The sequence below is a fragment of the Quercus robur genome, chromosome 4 (assembly GCF_932294415.1).
Source record: "Quercus robur chromosome 4, dhQueRobu3.1, whole genome shotgun sequence".
Taxonomy (NCBI): Eukaryota; Viridiplantae; Streptophyta; class Magnoliopsida; order Fagales; family Fagaceae; genus Quercus; species Quercus robur.
The window spans coordinates 13,973,302-13,992,082 of NC_065537.1; the positions used below are offsets into that span (position 1 = coordinate 13,973,302).

Sequence of the window (18,781 nt, forward strand, 5' to 3'; positions counted from 1 at the left end):
GCACACATGGTGGAGAATCAACCCACAACCTCAGCTTCCATCCAAGTATGATGTGAAGAGGAAGTGCTAGCTTTCATCTAAGAACATAAGTGATGGAGTGTACACAAATAAAGAAACTTTTTTTTTTTTTAATAATTTAATAGTTATAAATATGGGAGAAGTAGGATTTGAACCCTAGTTTCTGTAATAAAGAAGAGCATGGTATGCTACCAAGTTACAACACTCTTGGCAAATAAAGACACTGATATTGAAAAGAATTCATCTTCCTTTAGCATAAAATATTTTAATAACAATCAACCCTTAGCAGGGACAGAGGGAGACTTGGGCTTGGGGGGGGGGGGGGGGGGCGGGGGGCAATGGCCCCCCCTGTTTTTTTTTTTTTTAATTAATATATACCTATAAAATCAATTTTGTAATTTTAGCAATTTTGAATCTGTACCAGCATTAAGCCTAAAATTGCTCACCAATTTTAGCAATTTTGTTCTATAAAATCACACTTTGCCCCCCTTAATATTATCATTGATTCTTTTAGGAGTACTACTCTAATCACAAAATTTTCTATAACATTTTTACAAACTGTTGTGGAAATAAACTTTTACTGGTTTGTATCTGGGCCCATCACTTAAATCGCATTTTTAGTTACTAATAACCACTCACCACATTAATAATTTGTAAAAAAAGTTTGTAATTCTAGCATTTTCCTCCTTTTAAAGACCAAATCTAAAATCTAAAGCAAAATAAACAATCCCAAAAAAATTATTCAACAACAAAAATTACCAATAGTAAAGCTAAAAACAATTAAACTCAATCAACCAATTTTACCTAAAACAAACAACTTGACCCTTAAAAAAATTTTAAACAAAATAATTTTGTTCATACCTGGATGCACACATAAAAAACACAAAAAAAAAAAAAAAAAAAAAAACTCATTAGCTGTTAAGCAACTAAGACGGAAGCTAGAGCCACTGCACGCAATTAACAGCAAAACTACCCCCCCTAACTTTGAGTCCTAGCTCCGTCCATGACCCTTGGTCCTAAAAATTTGGGTCACAAAACCGATACAAACAACCAACTATTTCGTCGTAGTGAAAGTATCAGACTATATCTATTGATTATGGAAATTCCATATTATTTTGGTCATTCCAACTAAATTTTACATTTTCGGTCCAAAGCGTTAAACAGAAAACCTAAAACAAAACAAAACAAGACAAAAATGAGGATTCGTAAGGGAGGGGCCTCAACTTTTCTCACGGCTCTAATCAACAAGACCATTACTTGTTCTTGTTTTCTCACAGCTTCACTGCCAACATCTTCTTTGAAAATGTAAAATATTACAAGACTTAATTTCAACACTTCTCACTTTATATACTAACTTCAAAAAAAAAAAAATTATAAGTAATGGAAAATTTATTTAAATCATGAAAAGATTCATTCAAGTATACACGAAGTATACAGTTGGAGACCATAATAATCAAGAAGTCATTAGTGTCTATTTGGCTACAACTTATAAGTTAAGCTTTCAGCTTTTAACTTTTAGTTTTTATGTACAGTTTTTTGAAACTTCATTTAAAAAAAAAAAAAAAACTTTTTCTCACTTTTTTTAAAAACTTTTTTCTCACTTTTTTTTTTTTTTTAGTATACTTTAAGCACACTTTCAAAAAAAAAAAAAAAAAAAAGAAAAAGAAGAAGAAGAAGGAGGAGGTTCAGCAAAAGTCTAAATAAGCTATTCTAAACCGGACACTTTGAGTGAATTGAGATACAAGGTGCTTAAGCTCCAACTCCCAAATTCAGAGTGTAAACTCGAATCAAATTGTATAGGACGAACTTTTTTTTTTTTTTTTTGAGAAGATGAATTGGACAAACTTAGTGGTGCATGTTATTGACTCATTGGACTTTCAGTCCTTTGGAACTTTTTAGGGATGAGATGATCATAAATATTTTAGAGCAAACTAATTTCTATTCTACTGGTCTAAAGCTGAATTCATCATACTCTCTTGATCTTCTTTGCTTTTCCTTCTTAGGCCTTATATGGGCTTGCTTCGACTTTTCTATGGATGTTAGTTCATTGCCTTGTTGTGTGGATTCTTGGATCATTTTGTAGTTGTAGTCCTTTATGGGCTTCTGCCAAGAATTTATAATTGTGGCCCCTTTGTCGGCTTTTAATTGAAGTCTTGGGCCTTACCTTATTAATGGGGTCCGTATGTGTTAGGCTACTCCTTAGGTGGGCTTATGGCAGCTTGTGAAAAATTGTGTAAGAACAATGTATAAATCATGGGCAAACCAAGAATGTTATCACTAACCAGTGACAAGTTAGTATTAAACAAATTAATTAATTCCATAGCAAAATAAGAATTTCACACTAAAATTTTTTACAGCTTTCTCGTCATAAAATATATAGATACATATACATATACATTCTTTTTGTTTAGAATAGCATCACTTATTTACTTATATTAGGATAAAGATGACAACTCAATGAAAATTTTGGGATTTCATGGAAAAATTAAGGGAAATTAGGCACATTATCACTCAGCCAATGACAGGTTAATATGAAACAAATTCAATAACTCAATAGAAAAATAAGAATTTCATCATGTCTAAAAAAAAAATTATGCAGGCTTCCAGCAATACAAAAACTAGTAATTTTTGGGGGGTTTAAAGAATACCGGTACATTTCTGTTTTACTCCAATGGCATATTTGGATTATGAAATATTACATAGGATAAAATACTATTTTGGTTTTTAAATTTTATCAAAATTATATTTTTCATCTTTAAACTTTGTAAAGTTCTTTTTTTCATTCTTAAACTTTGTAAAGAGTTTTTTCAATATTTTAGTGAACAAAATAATGATGAAAAAAGAAAATCTTCAATAGTTTAGGGATAAAATATATATATATATATATATATATATATATATGTGGGGGATAAAATCTGTCAGCGGATGTTGGGCCGTAGTTCATGTACCAAGCCCAACCACGATAAGAAGAAAAGGCAGGGGGCGCAGGATGTCCCATCCTAATTATGATGGGCCGGGCCTGCTTAGGGGCGTCCGAGGAGGAGTATCTCCTCGGACTCGCCAAGTGAGTATCAAAATCGCACCTCCTACCTAGCGAAAGGTTACTCAATACGAAGGAATGGTGCATGGCGTCCAGGAAGGGGGGCAACCACAACTGCCGCATTAAATGCCAAGGAACTACTTTTCTAGCCGCATTAATGTGGAAGGGACAGAAAGGCCAAATCATCTTGGCCAGTGCAACTCACAGAAAAGAAAAAGGATGACCTACGGGACAGGCACTCAAGTGGAAGGTCAGATGGCTGACAAGTGTAGGGTCATGATCTTAAGAAGGATGCTATATAAGAGAAGAAGATCCCCATGGAAAAGGGATCGGAAGCTGAAGGAAGAAAAAGATAGAGAAGGAGAAAAGAGATAGAAGTATAAGAAACAGCCCCAGGGACCATTACTCCAAAGAGTTCGAAGGGATATCCTTACGTCCAACTGGTTGCATGGCATGGTCGTAGCTGCGTTTCCTCTGTCAAGAACTAGTTCTGTAACCTACTCTCTACAAATTCATTGTTGAGGGACTTTTGGGCTAGAATCACCCGCTTGTTGGGCTTGAGCCCAAAATCGTGCCCCCTACAATATATATAACTTTTTTATGGTTTAAGGATAGAAATAAAACATTTTTAATAGTTTAGAGATGAAAAACGAACTTTTAAATAGCTTATGGACAAATAACAAACTTCTCATTAAAGTTTAAGAATGAAAAATAAATATTGATCAAATTTAGGACTAAAATAGTATTTTACCCCTGCTACAAGTGATAATTGATTAATCGACACAACTCAAGTTATGTTTTCAATTTGATAATGCATGCCTTTATGGAAAATCAAAGTAGGTGTGGACTGTGGACTTTGAGTGCGCAATACCAAAAACCCCAGTCATTGTGGTATGGTAATAGCAGTGCTTAAACAGTCTATGGATATATTCATTGTTTTTGTTCTAACATCTCTTAAAGCCAAGTTTTACACACTAGTCATTGACGTCACCAAATCACATTTTATTTGATGATATCGTTTTCCAGAAATTTTTATCTTTCTTTCGCTGACAAGATGCCACTAGCTTAGCTCCAAACAAAGCGGCAAAATAAGACCTTCAGCTAGTTTGGTGAGATTCTGTTCAAATGATTATTGGCAACGAAATTTGAGACCATTTCTTCTGGTTTGTTAAGATTTTTCTTCAGATAAATACTTGGCAGGTAGAACTTCAACTTTCAACCCTTGTTTTTTATTTTCTTTTTAGTTTAGGCATCTATTTTACTAGATGGTCCATAGAGGTTAAGATAATCCATTTTAATTTTGTGTCAGGTATTTAAAATTGATGGTTTGATTACCTGTGGAGCAGAGGAAGAAGATGAACCAGCTTCTTGAGAGAGAGAGGAACCGTGGTATGAACTTTCTGAACCATCAGGTAATAACGCTTCGTTCATTGGGCTTTGAGAGTTAAAATTGTTAAATACATAACTGCTCTCACTTGGGAATTTCCCCCCCTAGTATTTTAAATTATCTTATTTTTTCAATTTTCAAACTTATTTGGTTTAGGGAATATGCCAATATGCAACTTGGGTCACGGTCATGCGCAATGGAACTAGGGAAATATTTAAATGCCTGTGTCTTTGTAATTAAAATTACAGCTTAAAGTTTAATTAGATCTTATGCCTCTACTTAAGTCTTAAGAGATTGTTTGGCTTTAGATAATTCACAAAATGAAAAATTAGAAATGAAGTAGAAGGTAGGGTATTTCCTATTAATGCATTTGATATGTTCTATAATGGATGTGTAATCATTAGCCTTTGGTTGGATCCATGTTGAGCATTTGAAAATTATTTCCTGTGTATGGAATGTAAAAAAATTTTACTTACCAAAAAATAATGTCTGTGTATAATTTGACTCTAGATGGGTAAAATAACAAACTGAAACTGAAAGCTGGTTGATTTTCCATGAACTGGAATTGATATACAACAGTATGGGTTGCTTTTCTACCAATGACTTTGACCGGGTTGCTGATTCATGCCTTTCTGTAACTTTTAGGCAAAATCCTTGGTGAGAAGGGTTTATCCTACACCCTATAAAAATGATTTTGCAGGGATATAAGTAATATCTTTTAGTCATATACTGCCAACTACGTTTCTTGTAATATGGCATCAGCATAGTCAAGTGTAAAACTTGGGCTGGACTTGAAGTAATTATGATGGTGGTATCTTGGAGTCTTTGATTTGTTGCTCCGTCTAGCATGTTTATAGTTTCAATTTCAAAAAGATGATTCAGAAATCAACTTCACTCAAAAAGTTTGTTTACATTATATTGACTTGAATGCACATGATCCTATTTTCTTACATGAAATTCACATCAAGAATCGATCAAACATATCGTAATTTAAGGCGTGCTTTTAAATTATGATGTGCTCTTACTTTGACCAAAGTGAGCATTATCTTTGATGGTTCATTCGCTTGCTAGGAGTTTAGATTCTGTAACTTCGGCATATTATTATATTTTAAATTCTTTTAAAAGAAAGTTCCATCTTGATTCCTGAATTTCTTCCTGTGTTCATGATTACCGTTGAGAAGTGTCATTGATCTGTAGAGGCACTACAAGAAGGGTGATTAAAAATCCAAAACTTTTCCCATGTATTTCAAGGCAAGTCTATTTGTAATTTCTAGACTAATAGTATAGTATGCGATATCTTGGAGCTGTAAGAGCATTCACATCAGCTCGTTTAAAAGATTCCATCTATTTTACACTAAAAACCTACTTTTTCTATTTTACACTATCATTTTTACAAAACACCCACATCAGTTCATCTATTCTATCACTCCTCTTATTTAAATAATCAATTTACTTAATTATTTTATTATTTTCTCTCACTCACCCGTTTTAATACGCGCTCTCTCTCCCTCTCCCTCATATTTTCTGATTTCTTTCTCTCTCTTCTATCTCCCTCTCGGTGTCTCTCTGTCTCATCTCTCTCCCTCTCGGTCACAAACCAATGCACATCATCAAAGCTCCGATCACCGATCCATAGCTCCGATCACCGATCCACAACTCCGATCATCATCACAGCTCCGATCCACAGCTCCGATCACCGATCCACAGCTCCAATCATCATCACAGCTCCGATCACCGATCCACAGCTCTGACCAAGCGAGACCCACGAGCTCCGATCGTTCCGATAAGCACCGATCTGTCTCTTTTTTGTTTTTCCGTTTGGGTTTGTTTGTTTTTCCGTTTGGGTTTTTTTTTTTTTTTTTTTTTTTTTTTTTTTTTTTTTTTTTTTTTTTTCCGTTTGAGTTTGTTTGTTTTTCCGTTTGGGTTTGTTTGTTTTTCCATTGAGGTCGTTGTGCACGGAGAAGAGAGAGAAAAATTGGTGCGAACGGAAATTAATAAAAAACTAAATACACATGCTATAGTGTCCGTGTAAATTTACACGGGTACTGTAGCTCGTTCAAAATTTTAGACGATTATGCATGATTTTAGCTGGACTGATGTAGTGTGTTTTTTGCTTTAAAATGTGTAAAAACGGTCAAAATGTGTATTTTACACATTTATACACAGTTATGCAAGAGCTGATGTGAATGCTCTAAGTGGGACTCTTGTTTATTCTCCTTCGGGTAGTATACATTTTGTTATTTATGCTTGGCTAATTCATACACCTTTTGGTCTTTTGACAATTAGATCATTACGGTGATAGAGTCAGCATCAGACTTCTTCACAGGTAGACTAACAAAGAAGGAGAGAAAGGGAACAAATGCATCTGAGGTGTTATTTGATCTCTCCCTTGCTGACTACAGGTGAGATATGCAACTCTATCGAAAATCATATGACCATATCATGACATGCTGTGTTGAGTTCAAAGGGTAAAAGGAATGTGGTGTTGCTATTTGTGAAAAATGTTCTTTTGCCTATATAGAATGGTTGATTAAGATGCATTCAGCTAAGGAAGATCTAAAATTCTTCTATATGTGCATGCTTATCTTAGTTGTAATCTTCAAATGGACTTAAAAAAAAACTTCAGACAGACATAACTTGTGAAGAAAATGTGAAGCATGGTCATCATATATAACAAAGGAATAAAAACTTGAGAGAGCATATAGCATTAGATTTGGGGGGGGGGGGGGGGGGGGGGGTGAGGAACACTAGAAAGCCAACCTTGTTACTTTTGCTTTTTATTTCTGGAAATTATTTCCCGCAGAAACTTCCATCTTCACTCACCCCCTCATAGGCAATATTTGGAGTCCTCTATTGTGCAGCTTAACGTTTCCATTGCTACAATGAAAGATCTGATAAACTGTGATACTCTTACCAAGTGACATGAGAAACAGAATCCACTGAGCTGATTTATGATTCATAGATATATTCACATGTGCTGTTTCTCTTTGATGTTTGCTCCTTCCCATAGTTTTCATTATAGAATTTATTGTGATTGTTGTGATGATAAATGCATCCTCCAGGAAATAATAGTTATTGAATGAATAAAGTAAAGTTACAGACAAAAGGCTGCATGTATGAGAAGAAAATAAATTATTAAGGTTTATTGAATGAAACATTATGCTTTGAGGTATAGAAGGGATAGATGATAGAAGAGCTTAACAAAAGACAAAGTTTAGAGGAGAAAACTTTTTGAAATGTTCTGTACCTAATGCGTCTGTCTGGGCAGATCCTGATAAGCCTTTCAGACAGATTCATTATGCCAAGAACATTCAAGTCCTGCATCAAACTCCTGAGTCACCGTACCACAGTTATCAAACTAGTTATAATGAAACCCATTAGATCCTACCAAGATTTTCAAAAAGAGCTGAGAAGATAAAACCATATTCCAGCAAACAGACCAAATCTCCACTTCACTTGTTCACCAAGCAGTCAAAATCATTTAAAAAGACTAAGAAGAAACCCCAGGTTAGGCATAATACTGAAATTAAATTACATCACAGAACGAAAGGCATATATAAACCATAAATTTGTATTAGATTTCTCTATCCGCACTATCCTTATTTTTCAAAGTAAATTACTTTCAAATGATAATGAATATTAAAATATAGTTGCCTTGATAAAACCGTATATAATTTTATGTTGAATGGGATGGAAAAATCAGACCAACTGATCCAATTACTAAAATGACAGTTCTTCTAACGTTTTCTTTCATACATAGAGGCGCATGCACCTTCTTCCACATTATTTTATCCTATTAATCTTCCTCTATTTTAATCTCTATGTACAGTAACAAGAAGAAAAATGTTCTATCCCAATGTGTCTCTGTCCCATATGGGTTCATTCATATACATATGGAGATTGCAGTTGCAGAGGAATGTTTCTTAGAGTACTGAAACAGCTACAGTTGGGTTTTAGCCGATTCTTCTTGCGTCTTCTACTTATATTTCTTCAACCTATTCTTCTTCATTCGTGAAATTGCCTTTAAATCTATTGGTTTTGTCCATTTGGAGGCAGGAATGAGAGGGAAATGGAATAACATAGACAGTGAATGTAGAAGTAGAAATTGGGAAACTAAACCAACTGGATTAACTAGGCCAAACATGGAGGGTTGAGTGAGTCAAAAGTTTTTTTCCCTTCTGTGTAAATACCTTAAAATTATTTAACGACATCAAGTTAATTATTTTCCATATGTAATTGTTAACTAGTTTTTTATTTTTTATTTTTTATTATAAATTAATAGAATTTTAACTTATGACGTCCACTTTATGACTTTTACTCTATGATAATTGCTCTTATTAGAGCACCCATAGCAGTGTAGCTAAATAGCTATATAGCTATTTTAGCTACACCAAAACACCAAAAAAAAGATTGCAGCAGTGGAACTATAGCTAAAAAAATTTAGCTACTTGCTACAGTGCACATTTATCACATCTATAGAGAGATGTGCACTGTAGCTCAAAGCTAAAAGCAAATAATATTTTTTATTCTCAACTTTCATTAAAATAATATTTCTTCCTTTTTTTCTATTTCTTTTTTTCCTCCTCCATTTCACTCATTCTCTCTTTTTCAAAAACAAAACTCTCACCTCTCTCTCAATCTCTCACCCGTCATCCTCCTCGTCAAATTCTCACCTCTGATTCATCCATCATCCTCACCGTTTCAGTCGGCATGAAGCTTAGTTTTCTTTTTCTTTTTCTTTTTCCTTCTTTCTTTCAGTGATGGAAAAGAGACATGGGCGACGCCATGTATAGTTCAGGGGGTTCAAATGAACCCCCTGAGCTAGCAATTTTTTTAATTTTTTCATATATAATATATTTTGTTTTTTTTTTTATTTGACCCTAACCCTCCTAAATAAAAATTTGATCACTTTGATTCTAAATTTTTTTTAAACCCACTTGAAATAAGTTTGATTATGATCATCTTAACAATATTTTGATCTTTTTAAAATACAAAAAAAAAGCTTAACAACTATCCAATTTTATCTAAAATCTAGGAGAAATAGTAAGCCCAACAACAAAGAAAATTTTTTTTACATCTAAAATTATTTTAAAATGCCCGTTTAGATCATAATAAATTTGAAATAAACGAATGGAAAATTCATAGTTTACATTGTACTATCATTGTTGTGGGATCCAATGATTTGTGGCCCTGGCCCATCTTTACATTGGGGGCCAAGGCCCGAGCCGAGGAAGGTTACAGCCGAGGATAGGTAATAAAAGTCCAAATAGTCTTGAGATACAGCCGAGGATGACTCTGTCCTCGGCATATTTGAGGTCTCCCTGGAAAGAAGGGCAAAAACGGTATAGGAGCAGTTTGAGAAAATATCTAAAATATCTAGGTCAATAGGAAAGGGTATGCTGGGTAGTATAACGATCCAGGACAAAGGGAAAGCTGCCCTTGCTGCCATTCAATACTCTGCACCTGACAGAGCCATACTCTTCAACTTTTACAACCACCCCCAACCACTCTTGGTATGGGCTGATAGGACAAGTATCAGTCTTGGAAAATCGAACCCCACACGTGGACGTTGGATAAGGGATACAGGCTAGTATAAAAGGAAAAGTAAGCAATCCGGGAATGGGGGCTGGGAAAAATGGCAAAAAACCAGAACCTCCCAGCCCGCCTCCAGGAGAAAGACTCCTAGGGCGAACACAATTTAATTATGTATGAACACCACGAAAAATCCACTGTCTGATAACCAAGGCCTAGCCTTTCAAATCCACGCTCTACAAATGATATTGTTTGGGCCTTTTCACGTGCGAACCCAGTATCGTTCTGGGTCGTTACAAATCGTGTCCTTACAATTGGCACCGTCTGTGGGGAAGGCTTGAGTGTTGGTATAGGCGGTAGGTCGAGCCATTTCTAATAGCCGAGCGTAGTGTTCTAGCGTAAAAGTTCCACTAGAGGCTACGTTTCTTCGCTAGGGGCTGCGCTTCGTAGCATCAGCAGTGCTGATGGTTCTAGGGGCTTGGCCGAGGAGCTAATCCCGCTAAAACAAGGTCCCACGCCGTAACCGAGGTATCAAAATTCAAGTTTTTGACAGAACCAAGGTATTGCATGGTCCTCGGACTCAAATCTATGGGGAAACTAACTACTTATAAGAATCATATTTTGGACAGAACCAAGGTATTGCATGATCCTCGGACTCAAACCAATGGGGAAACCAACTACTTATAAAAATCAAGTTTTTGACAGAACCAAGGTATTGCATGGTCCTCGGACTCAAACCTATGGGAAAACCAACTACTTATAAAAATCAAGTTTTGGACAGAACCAAGGTACTGCATGGTTCTCGGACTCAAACCTATGGAGGAATCAGCTACTTAAGAAGAACTCGAAGTTGCTCAGTCCTCGGACCAAATACCAGAAAAGGTTAAGACTATGAAAGTTATCAGGGAGATGGCGAAACGCCTTATTACTCAACAACCTACAGGGGCAGTACATTTTTGGGTTATATGTCCTCGGATGATTACTTCCTACATAGCATCGAGCATTCAGCCATCACCTCGTTCAAATTTGGGGTATACAACCCATTTTTAGGTCGGTCTTATTGTACACGATACCTCTAATAAGTTCATAATAACATCTTTTTCCTTAGTAAGGGATTTCGGCCTTAAATATTGTTTTTTTAGGTCGGCGTTATTATGCCGGACAACCCTAAGAAGTTCATAATATCTTTTCCTTTTCTTCTTCATAAGGGTTTCAGTCCTAAGTATCATTTGTTCGATTCAGTGTTATTAAGTCGAATAGTTTCAATAAGCACAGAACAAGATCTTTTTATCAAAAGGGATTTTGATTCTAAGCATCGTTCAAAGTATAGAAATTAAAAAAAAAAAAAAAAATCACAAAGTAGTGCGTCTATTTACGACATAATCATTTCAAAAAGAAGAGATAGAATATACGAAATGAAGCAATGATGACTTTTATTAATATAAAGGGGTATTACAGTGTACAAAGAAGGGCTTAAGCAAGTCTATATAGAAAACGAGCTACAAAAACAGTAATATATATATATATATATATGGTAATAACGAACAGGCAACCAGAAGTCTCTTTAAGCTCTGTTCTGACGTCTTCCCAAATTTTCCCCCAGTAGCATCTATATTGAGAGGAGGACCTTCCTTGGTAGAAGAGGAGAAGAAGAGGAAGAAGGAAAAGCACCAGGATGGATCTAGTGGTGGGAAAGAAGAAGAGGGGAGGCAAAAGGAGGCACCAGCGAAGGAAGAAAGAAAGAAGTAAGGATACTTGATCCCTGCGTCAGTCCTGACTCCTAACACGCTGGTGCCATGTTAGTTATGCTCATAAGAGAGTGGCTGGTACTGATAATGGGTGACCTCAGCTCAATCGCGCCAAAATTTTGACGCGATGAGCCCCTGCTTCGGATTTTGGCTGAAAGGAGGATGAGAAGTCTCTTGAGTCTCAGCCATCCCTGACCTGACCGAGCCATTTTTAGCTTCACAGGAATGTAGCATTTCTAGGAAGGGTATGGTCTCTTCGTTCCCGTTCCCATCTTGGACGTATCACAATGCAAAGTGTAAGTGAGCGGATAAGGGAAACTATGGGGAAGGTTAAGGGTTTTCAGACTCTAAAATGATTGAAAGATCTCTGTGTAAGGGGTGTAACCTCCTGCTTTCCTTCTTATATGAAGGGCAAAATAGGGGGGCATTTAATCCGTCCAAGTTTCCAAGAAAATCGGTAAGCAACAAACCCAGAAACCATAAGCAGCTCCTTATTTCAGTCATCAACAAACCCAGACCTCAAAATCTCTGCTTCGGTCATCCACTTCGTCAATGGCCAGATCTGAAACGTCACACCAAGTCACTGAATTGCAAGGCCAACAATGATGGCTTTCGTGACTCGATTTCAATGAGCTCTGTCTGGACTCACCCATTTCATGGCTTTCATCTCTTCAGAAGCGCCACTTAAGACCCACAACCAGCAGCGTGATCAGCTGTCGTCACCGTTTCCTTCTCCACGGCCACAGCCTACCCCCATTGAAACCCAGAGAAACCCAGCCTCTCCAACCAAACCCAGCCATCTCCATCTCCATCTCCAGCCAAACCCATAATCCAAGACCCATGGATTACCAATCTCCACCCCGACCACTGATCTCCACCTCCATTACCGGCCACCCCACGGAAAACTAGAAAAACCTAGAGATTAGAGAGTTGGGTTTAGAGAGAGAGAAAATGTCAGAGATTAAGAGAGAGAGAGAGAGAGAGGGATTGAAAGCTTGAACAAAGAAAGATACAAACACAAATACGAACCAAGAGATAGAGAAAGAAAGGATCTTAAAAAAAATGATACAGACACAAACACTGAGAAAGAGAGGATTTGAAGAAGTTTTTTCTTTTTTTTTTTTTTTTTTTTTTTATTTTGAATTTTTTCAGTTTATTTTTTTTAATTATTTTTATTTTTTTATTAATTAAAATGCTAACTTCATTAAAACCCTGACATGGATGTTGACGTGGTATTTTTTAATATTATTTATTAGCCACGTTAGCAAACAGTGAAATCCGTTTGTCATTTCAGTATTTTCCGTAACTGGGTTGAAGGCAGGGACCATTTTAAAAACGATTTAAAAAAATCAATGACTAACCTAAGAGCAAAATCAATTTAAGGGTTAAATCGAGAAACGGCCTAAAATATATGAACCAAAAATGCATTTATGCCTTACTTTTATTAATTGGAGCATTCCCATGTTGGTCATGAGCGTACTAAATCATAGTACAATAAAAATGTGGGAAACCGGGAGGTCAAGAACTTCCTTAAGGAGCTGCACCATATGTAAGCAATGATTAGGAATTTCAAAACCATAATCATTATGAATGGGAACTGAGCAATGATTAGAAATTCCCAAACCCTCTAAGATATTAATTGGTCTTTTTTTACTTTTGCATTTGGCATGTGCCTAAATTAAAATAATTTAATTAAACAATTATGCTAGGATGATGCCTTTTTCTTATTTTGCAGTGTCCTTGACAACAGTCATCAGTTCATTATAGCCAGAGAGACAAAACATAAATAATAATAATAATATATTCACCACAGGTATCAATATGGGCTAATATAAATGTAAAGTAGATAGGATTATATATTATGATACTTGTTTATAAGGAGTTTTTATAAATCTCACCCTGATATTCTTACTTTCAGAGTTAGTTTTTTATTTTTTATTTTTTTCAAAAAAAAAAAAGTTTTTATTAATCAATGAATCTGCATCAAAGGATTCTGTTATATATAGTCCATAGTGTATGCTACTTCACAGAATGACCTTTGAATTCTATATATATAGTCCACAGTATACGCTAGTTCCTTCCATCCAATTCATCCTTAAGTTCAGTAAAATAATATCATTTAAGAATATGAAAAACATTAAAGTAACGGCAAGATTGAACGCTGGAATTACTAACTTGAAAACATATTTGAAGTTAAAGACTGAAATGAGAGAGAAAAAAAAAAAAAAAAAAAACTTAAATGATTGATTTTAAAATAATTTTAGGTATGACGATGTAATTTGGAGTTTAAACTTGAATTTTCGTGATCATTGCATGACATACTAAAGAATAGATAATTAGATATTTAATTATAGTCAATTTTAATTTTTGATTTATTTGAGGAAAAAGCAATGGATGATGTAAAACTGGTCATGATAACATAATTGCTACAAGTTTGATTATTGTCACACGTTTAGTTTGTAATTCTGTAATCTACATCAAACAATTTTTACAGTCTAAAAATTCAAGACTATAGCTTTCCAAGTCTTTGGAAATTTCAAACAATAACCAAAGACTTGGTGAGACGTTAACAAGATTAAAGTCTTCTAATGGTGTTACTTGTTTTCATGGTTGAAGGGATGTAGTATATCGATGACTTAAAAAAATGTGATTATTTTCTCCAAACATACAAATTTTAAGAGATAAAGGTACTAATTAAACGTTTCTTAAATATTACTTTGGAGGATTCCTAAATCCCACCACCCCCACTCTAGCCCCCACAAAAAAAAAAAAAAAAATGTATGTATAAATAATTAGAAATGAGCAATGATTAGAAATTCCAAAACCCTTTGTTCTTGAGTTCTTGATTGCCTCTTTTTTACTTGTGCTTTTGGTATGTGCCTAAATTACAATGATTTAATTAATCTATACTATCTATAAGATGATTCATCTGTATGAACTGGACTTTTATTTGATTAAAAAATATTCTCATTAATGAAGAGTAACTTTTCTAAGAAATAGGGTTATAAATGTCAAATAACAAATTTCATTTTAAATTAAAAAAGAGAACTCCTAAAATTTAAATTTTTTTTCCCCTCACGTTCATCTTTATATTCCCTAAAATTTAACCCTTTTATACCTTTTTTCTTCCAAATAAAAGTAAAACATCCCCAATTTAAAAAATTAAAAATTAAAAACTAAGAGAACTCCTAAATTTAGCATTTTTCCCCCCATGTTCATCTTATTTTTCTCCTACCCAAACTTTTCTCTATATCACTATACCACTTTCAAACAAATGTTCAAAAATGAAATTACAGTTGCCGCTTATCTCTATAGTTTATCTTTTTTTTTTTTTTTTTTTTTTGAGAAATAAAAATATATGTTTCCAAATATTAATAGATACAAATTATTAACTTTTATTCAAAAAAAAATAAAAGAGCCCTTGAGACGTGTGTACTTAGAGTCTAGTTAAATATAATTTTGTCAAGAGGATGCCTTTGTCTTATTTGCTGCTGGGTCCTGGACATTGTGCTAAATGTCTAGCGTTATTGTCATAAGCTAATTATTTCCATAAACTGATGCTCCTAATAGGCAGAGACAAAACTTGAAAGTATGAGCGCACTGAAATCTAAAGTTGATAAAATTATTATTAATTTTTTTAATAAAAGGTAGATAGTCTTATAAATAAATAAAAATAAACAGTAGATAGTCTTATAAATAAATAAAAATAAACGGTAGATATAGGATTATTATTATGATAGACAGTAGATATAGCTAACCCGGATAACCTGATATATTTTTTCACTTTCAGAGCTACTTTTTAGAGTGACCCACAACCACAAGACCATAATTCTGTCCCATAAGACCATAAGACCATAGGGTTAAAGATATATAAATGTAATAGAGTGACCCACAAGACCTTTAATTTTCCAAATCATTGGCCCAACCCATAAAATAAGCTAACACGGCTTCAAAAAAATAAAAAGCTAACACGACACGATGGATTAATTGTCCTGTTACTAATAATCGCGGCCTATAACTATATTTATCTATGCCATCTCAATTCCCATATTTTCCTAAATATATTTATATTCTCATTTCTCAAATCCAGAGCAATATGGAGCGTGTATGCTTTGTATCACGGCCAAGTCACCTACTCTTGCTCATTTGCTTCCTCTTGCTTTCTCAACCTATTTATAGTCCGGAATGGCTGAGCTTGAGTGAATATTAAATAATGAGGCTTATTAGTTATTACTGTTACTGGCTGCATAAGCCTCTATGTTTAAGTTATAGCTATACAAAAGAGTAAATTAGCTTCTACCATGTAACCGCAACATTATAAATGCTTTATTTAGGTCAGACTTCATTTAATGACCCTGTTTTATGCTCTAGTGTGAGAAGAAATTTCTCTACTCCATTGCAATTCTAAACCATTCCTTGGTCTATGATTTTTTTTTAAGGGGAATCTTCACTGTTATTTCATTCTTGTAATATTATTATATTACCTTCGTTTTACAGATTAAAGATCTTTTTGGTTTGAAGAGTGGGATTTTTTTTTTTTTTTTTTTTTTTTTTTTTTTTTTCCAACTTGAAGAGAGGTGGTAAATATTCTAGTGCTACCCAAGATGCTTTAAGCTGTAGACTGATTTCCTCTATATTTTCAATTAGATGCTTATTTCAATCATTTTTATCTTGCTTGATTTATAGCCCATGAAGTGACTTTTAATTCTGAATTCTTGTGAGTAGTGTGATTCTTAGTATATGTATCAATTTTTGTATTAAAAGATTAAATAAGACAGCAATTTGTATGTTATGATTTCTTGCCATTTATTTGTAGGTATTAATTTGTTGGTCTTAATGTTGTGTGGGATTTTCTTGATCAGGGTTGTGATGCTTTGGTCCTCTTGGTTGACAGAAATGGTGATAAAAACTTCCATCGAGAGGCAGGTCATACCCAATCAGACCTTGAGGGGTTTTGACAAAATTGATTCCATCAAGGAGGAGCTTGAAAAGGCTTGCCCAGGGGTAGTTTCATGTGCTGATATTGTTTTTATTGCCACTAGAGATGCATTATGTTGGTCTATTCTTGATCCTAAATTTTCATACGTACTCTCTTTTAAAAGATATTTTTTGCTAATAGTACAGGTCAGTTCACCTAAGGGTTTTAGTAACAGTTTAAGGTTTAGGATTTGATGATTGTTTGTGGATAAAGATGCTTAAATGAAGCTTGGGAAAAATGTAAGAAACAAATTTTAAAAGAGTTGGTATCTCTTTACGTTTTTATATGTTGAGAAGCCTATCAATAAGATTCTGAAGTACATATTGGTCATGTGGAAAATTTAGAAATTGAATGAATTGAGAATATATATGTTCCTAGTGAGTTTTGTTGTTTTGGTTTCCACAAATTGTTATAGTCACCTTTACTTCACCAACTAATTGTTTCAAGCACTTTTTGGTTATGTTTTTCTAGTCTAAAATGTCAAAAAATTAAAATAAATAAAATGAAAATAAATACATTTCCTGTTCCAATTTCTGTTAATCTGAAAATAAAGAACAACTCTACATTGATAACTCTTTTTATTGGTGTTCTCTGATGTAAACTATTATACTTGACATCATAGGTTGGACAACATTCATTCATATTTCAATAGACACCTAATCTTAGGCGCCTTGCCCTCTTTGGTTTCAGCATTCCTTGCCACGTTTGCAGCTTCATCTTCTTCAAATGATCATATTTCTCTCTTTCTCTTCTCCCAAATCAACAAAAAAGGAAATCTATTGAAAGGTACCCAGGGGCAGTGACAACACTAGCCCAAGATTCCACGACTGGATGATAACATAATACAAACACTTCACCTTTTTGCCCATAGAGGTTTTGATGAAAGAGAAATAGTCAGTCTTCTAGGTACTTACTAGCTCTTTGCCTTTCTTTCTTTTTCCCCCTTGTCTTATGGAGTTGAAAAGGCTTAAAAGTTATTTGTTTTGTATTGGTTTCTTGATCATCTGAAGGTGAACACAACATTGGGAAGATTGACTGTGAATTCATACAGAAACGCCTTTCTGACTTCAAGGGGACCAGGCAGCCAAACCCAACTAAATCTCCTGATTTCCTCACTGAGATGAAGATGAGTTGCCAAGATAGTAATAAAAAGGTCAAGTCTGACGGAACTGCTCCTTGCTTTTGGTCAGTTTCTAAGTGACAGTCTTGACCTTAAAGAACTCTTGAGATCTTTACTCTTTCATATTAATTTCCCTTATGTTCTATGTTTGATTGTAGATCCCTGCTTTTACATTTATTGCTTGTGCTAATTTGAGTCTATATATAAAGGCAATGGCATCATTGGTCATGGTTACAATGATGAAATAGCTAGTTAAAATTGCATATAAATATTTTTTGGTTGTTGAGTTCATTTGAAATATAGAATTCTAATGTTTTGAATGTTATCAAAAGTTCAGTAATATTGGCGGAGCTCATAATGTATGTTGCGATGATAATAGCCAAATTAATTTCAATTGGGTGTTTGCGTTTCTAACAAGTTTTGGCTGATTATTCATCATCTAAAGGAGATGTTAGTTGATTCATTTTGAGTTTGAACTTTAGAACTAGGAAAGTCTACAATTCCATTTCTTGAAACAAAGAAATTGATTTGTCTATAATTTTCTTTATTGCTTTGATCACCAAGTAGAATTTAAAAGTTTCTCATAGGAATAGCTTTTAATTAGATGCCATTATGTTTTATTGTCATCAATTAGTATTCAATTACACTTTTCGTGGCTGCTGTTATGCACGTTTAACAATGCTATAGTTGGGATCCATTCACCTGAATCTAACCCATAATTTTCACTCAACAAGTTACACTTCTTGTATGACACTGCTATGCTACAACTTGAATTTACATTTTCCTTCACCTTATTTCATTTAGTGAATCTACCATCAATCTAGCAGGTTCTCCTTAATGGCTTCAGGTGGTACTGATTATAGTTATGTTTTCCTCAAATTGGTTATAGTTCACGGAATAAGCATTTTTAATTTGTGCCTAGGAGGAGATATTTCTTGTTATGGATGTCTTCATTCAT

At 34.4% G+C, this 18,781-nt stretch overlaps 1 protein-coding gene across 4 annotated transcripts; it reads left to right on the forward strand.

The window, feature by feature from the left end:
• Positions 1–3,987: 3,987 nt before the first annotated feature.
• LOC126720639 (peroxidase 4-like) lies at positions 3,988–18,778 on the forward strand. Of its 4 annotated transcripts, none has more exons than XM_050423365.1 (6): positions 3,991–4,258; positions 4,368–4,470; positions 6,732–6,847; positions 16,588–16,729; positions 17,326–17,609; positions 17,714–18,778. In XM_050423365.1, the coding sequence occupies exons 2-5, from the start codon at positions 4,414–4,416 to the stop codon at positions 17,353–17,355; spliced, it is 345 nt and encodes a 114-aa protein (XP_050279322.1). In that variant the 5' UTR covers positions 3,991–4,258; positions 4,368–4,413; the 3' UTR covers positions 17,356–17,609; positions 17,714–18,778. The 4 variants fall into 4 exon arrangements, 3 of the variants coding, with proteins under 3 accessions (XP_050279323.1, XP_050279321.1, XP_050279322.1); XR_007653564.1 differs by having other exon boundaries at positions 3,992–4,258; positions 17,394–17,609; XM_050423366.1 differs by lacking the exons at positions 16,588–16,729; positions 17,326–17,609; positions 17,714–18,778 and adding an exon at positions 8,275–8,641 and having other exon boundaries at positions 3,988–4,258.
• Positions 18,779–18,781: the final 3 nt, after the last annotated feature.

Coding starts and splice junctions, on each gene's coding strand:
- LOC126720639 (XM_050423364.1), top strand. CDS start 4,414: ATGAACCAGCTTCTTGAGAGAGAGAGGAACCGTGGTATGAACTTTCTG. Junction 4,471..6,731: donor TGAACTTTCTGAACCATCAG/GTAATAACGCTT, acceptor TTTGACAATTAG/ATCATTACGGTGATAGAGTC. Junction 6,848..16,587: donor CTCTCCCTTGCTGACTACAG/GTGAGATATGCA, acceptor TTTCTTGATCAG/GGTTGTGATGCTTTGGTCCT.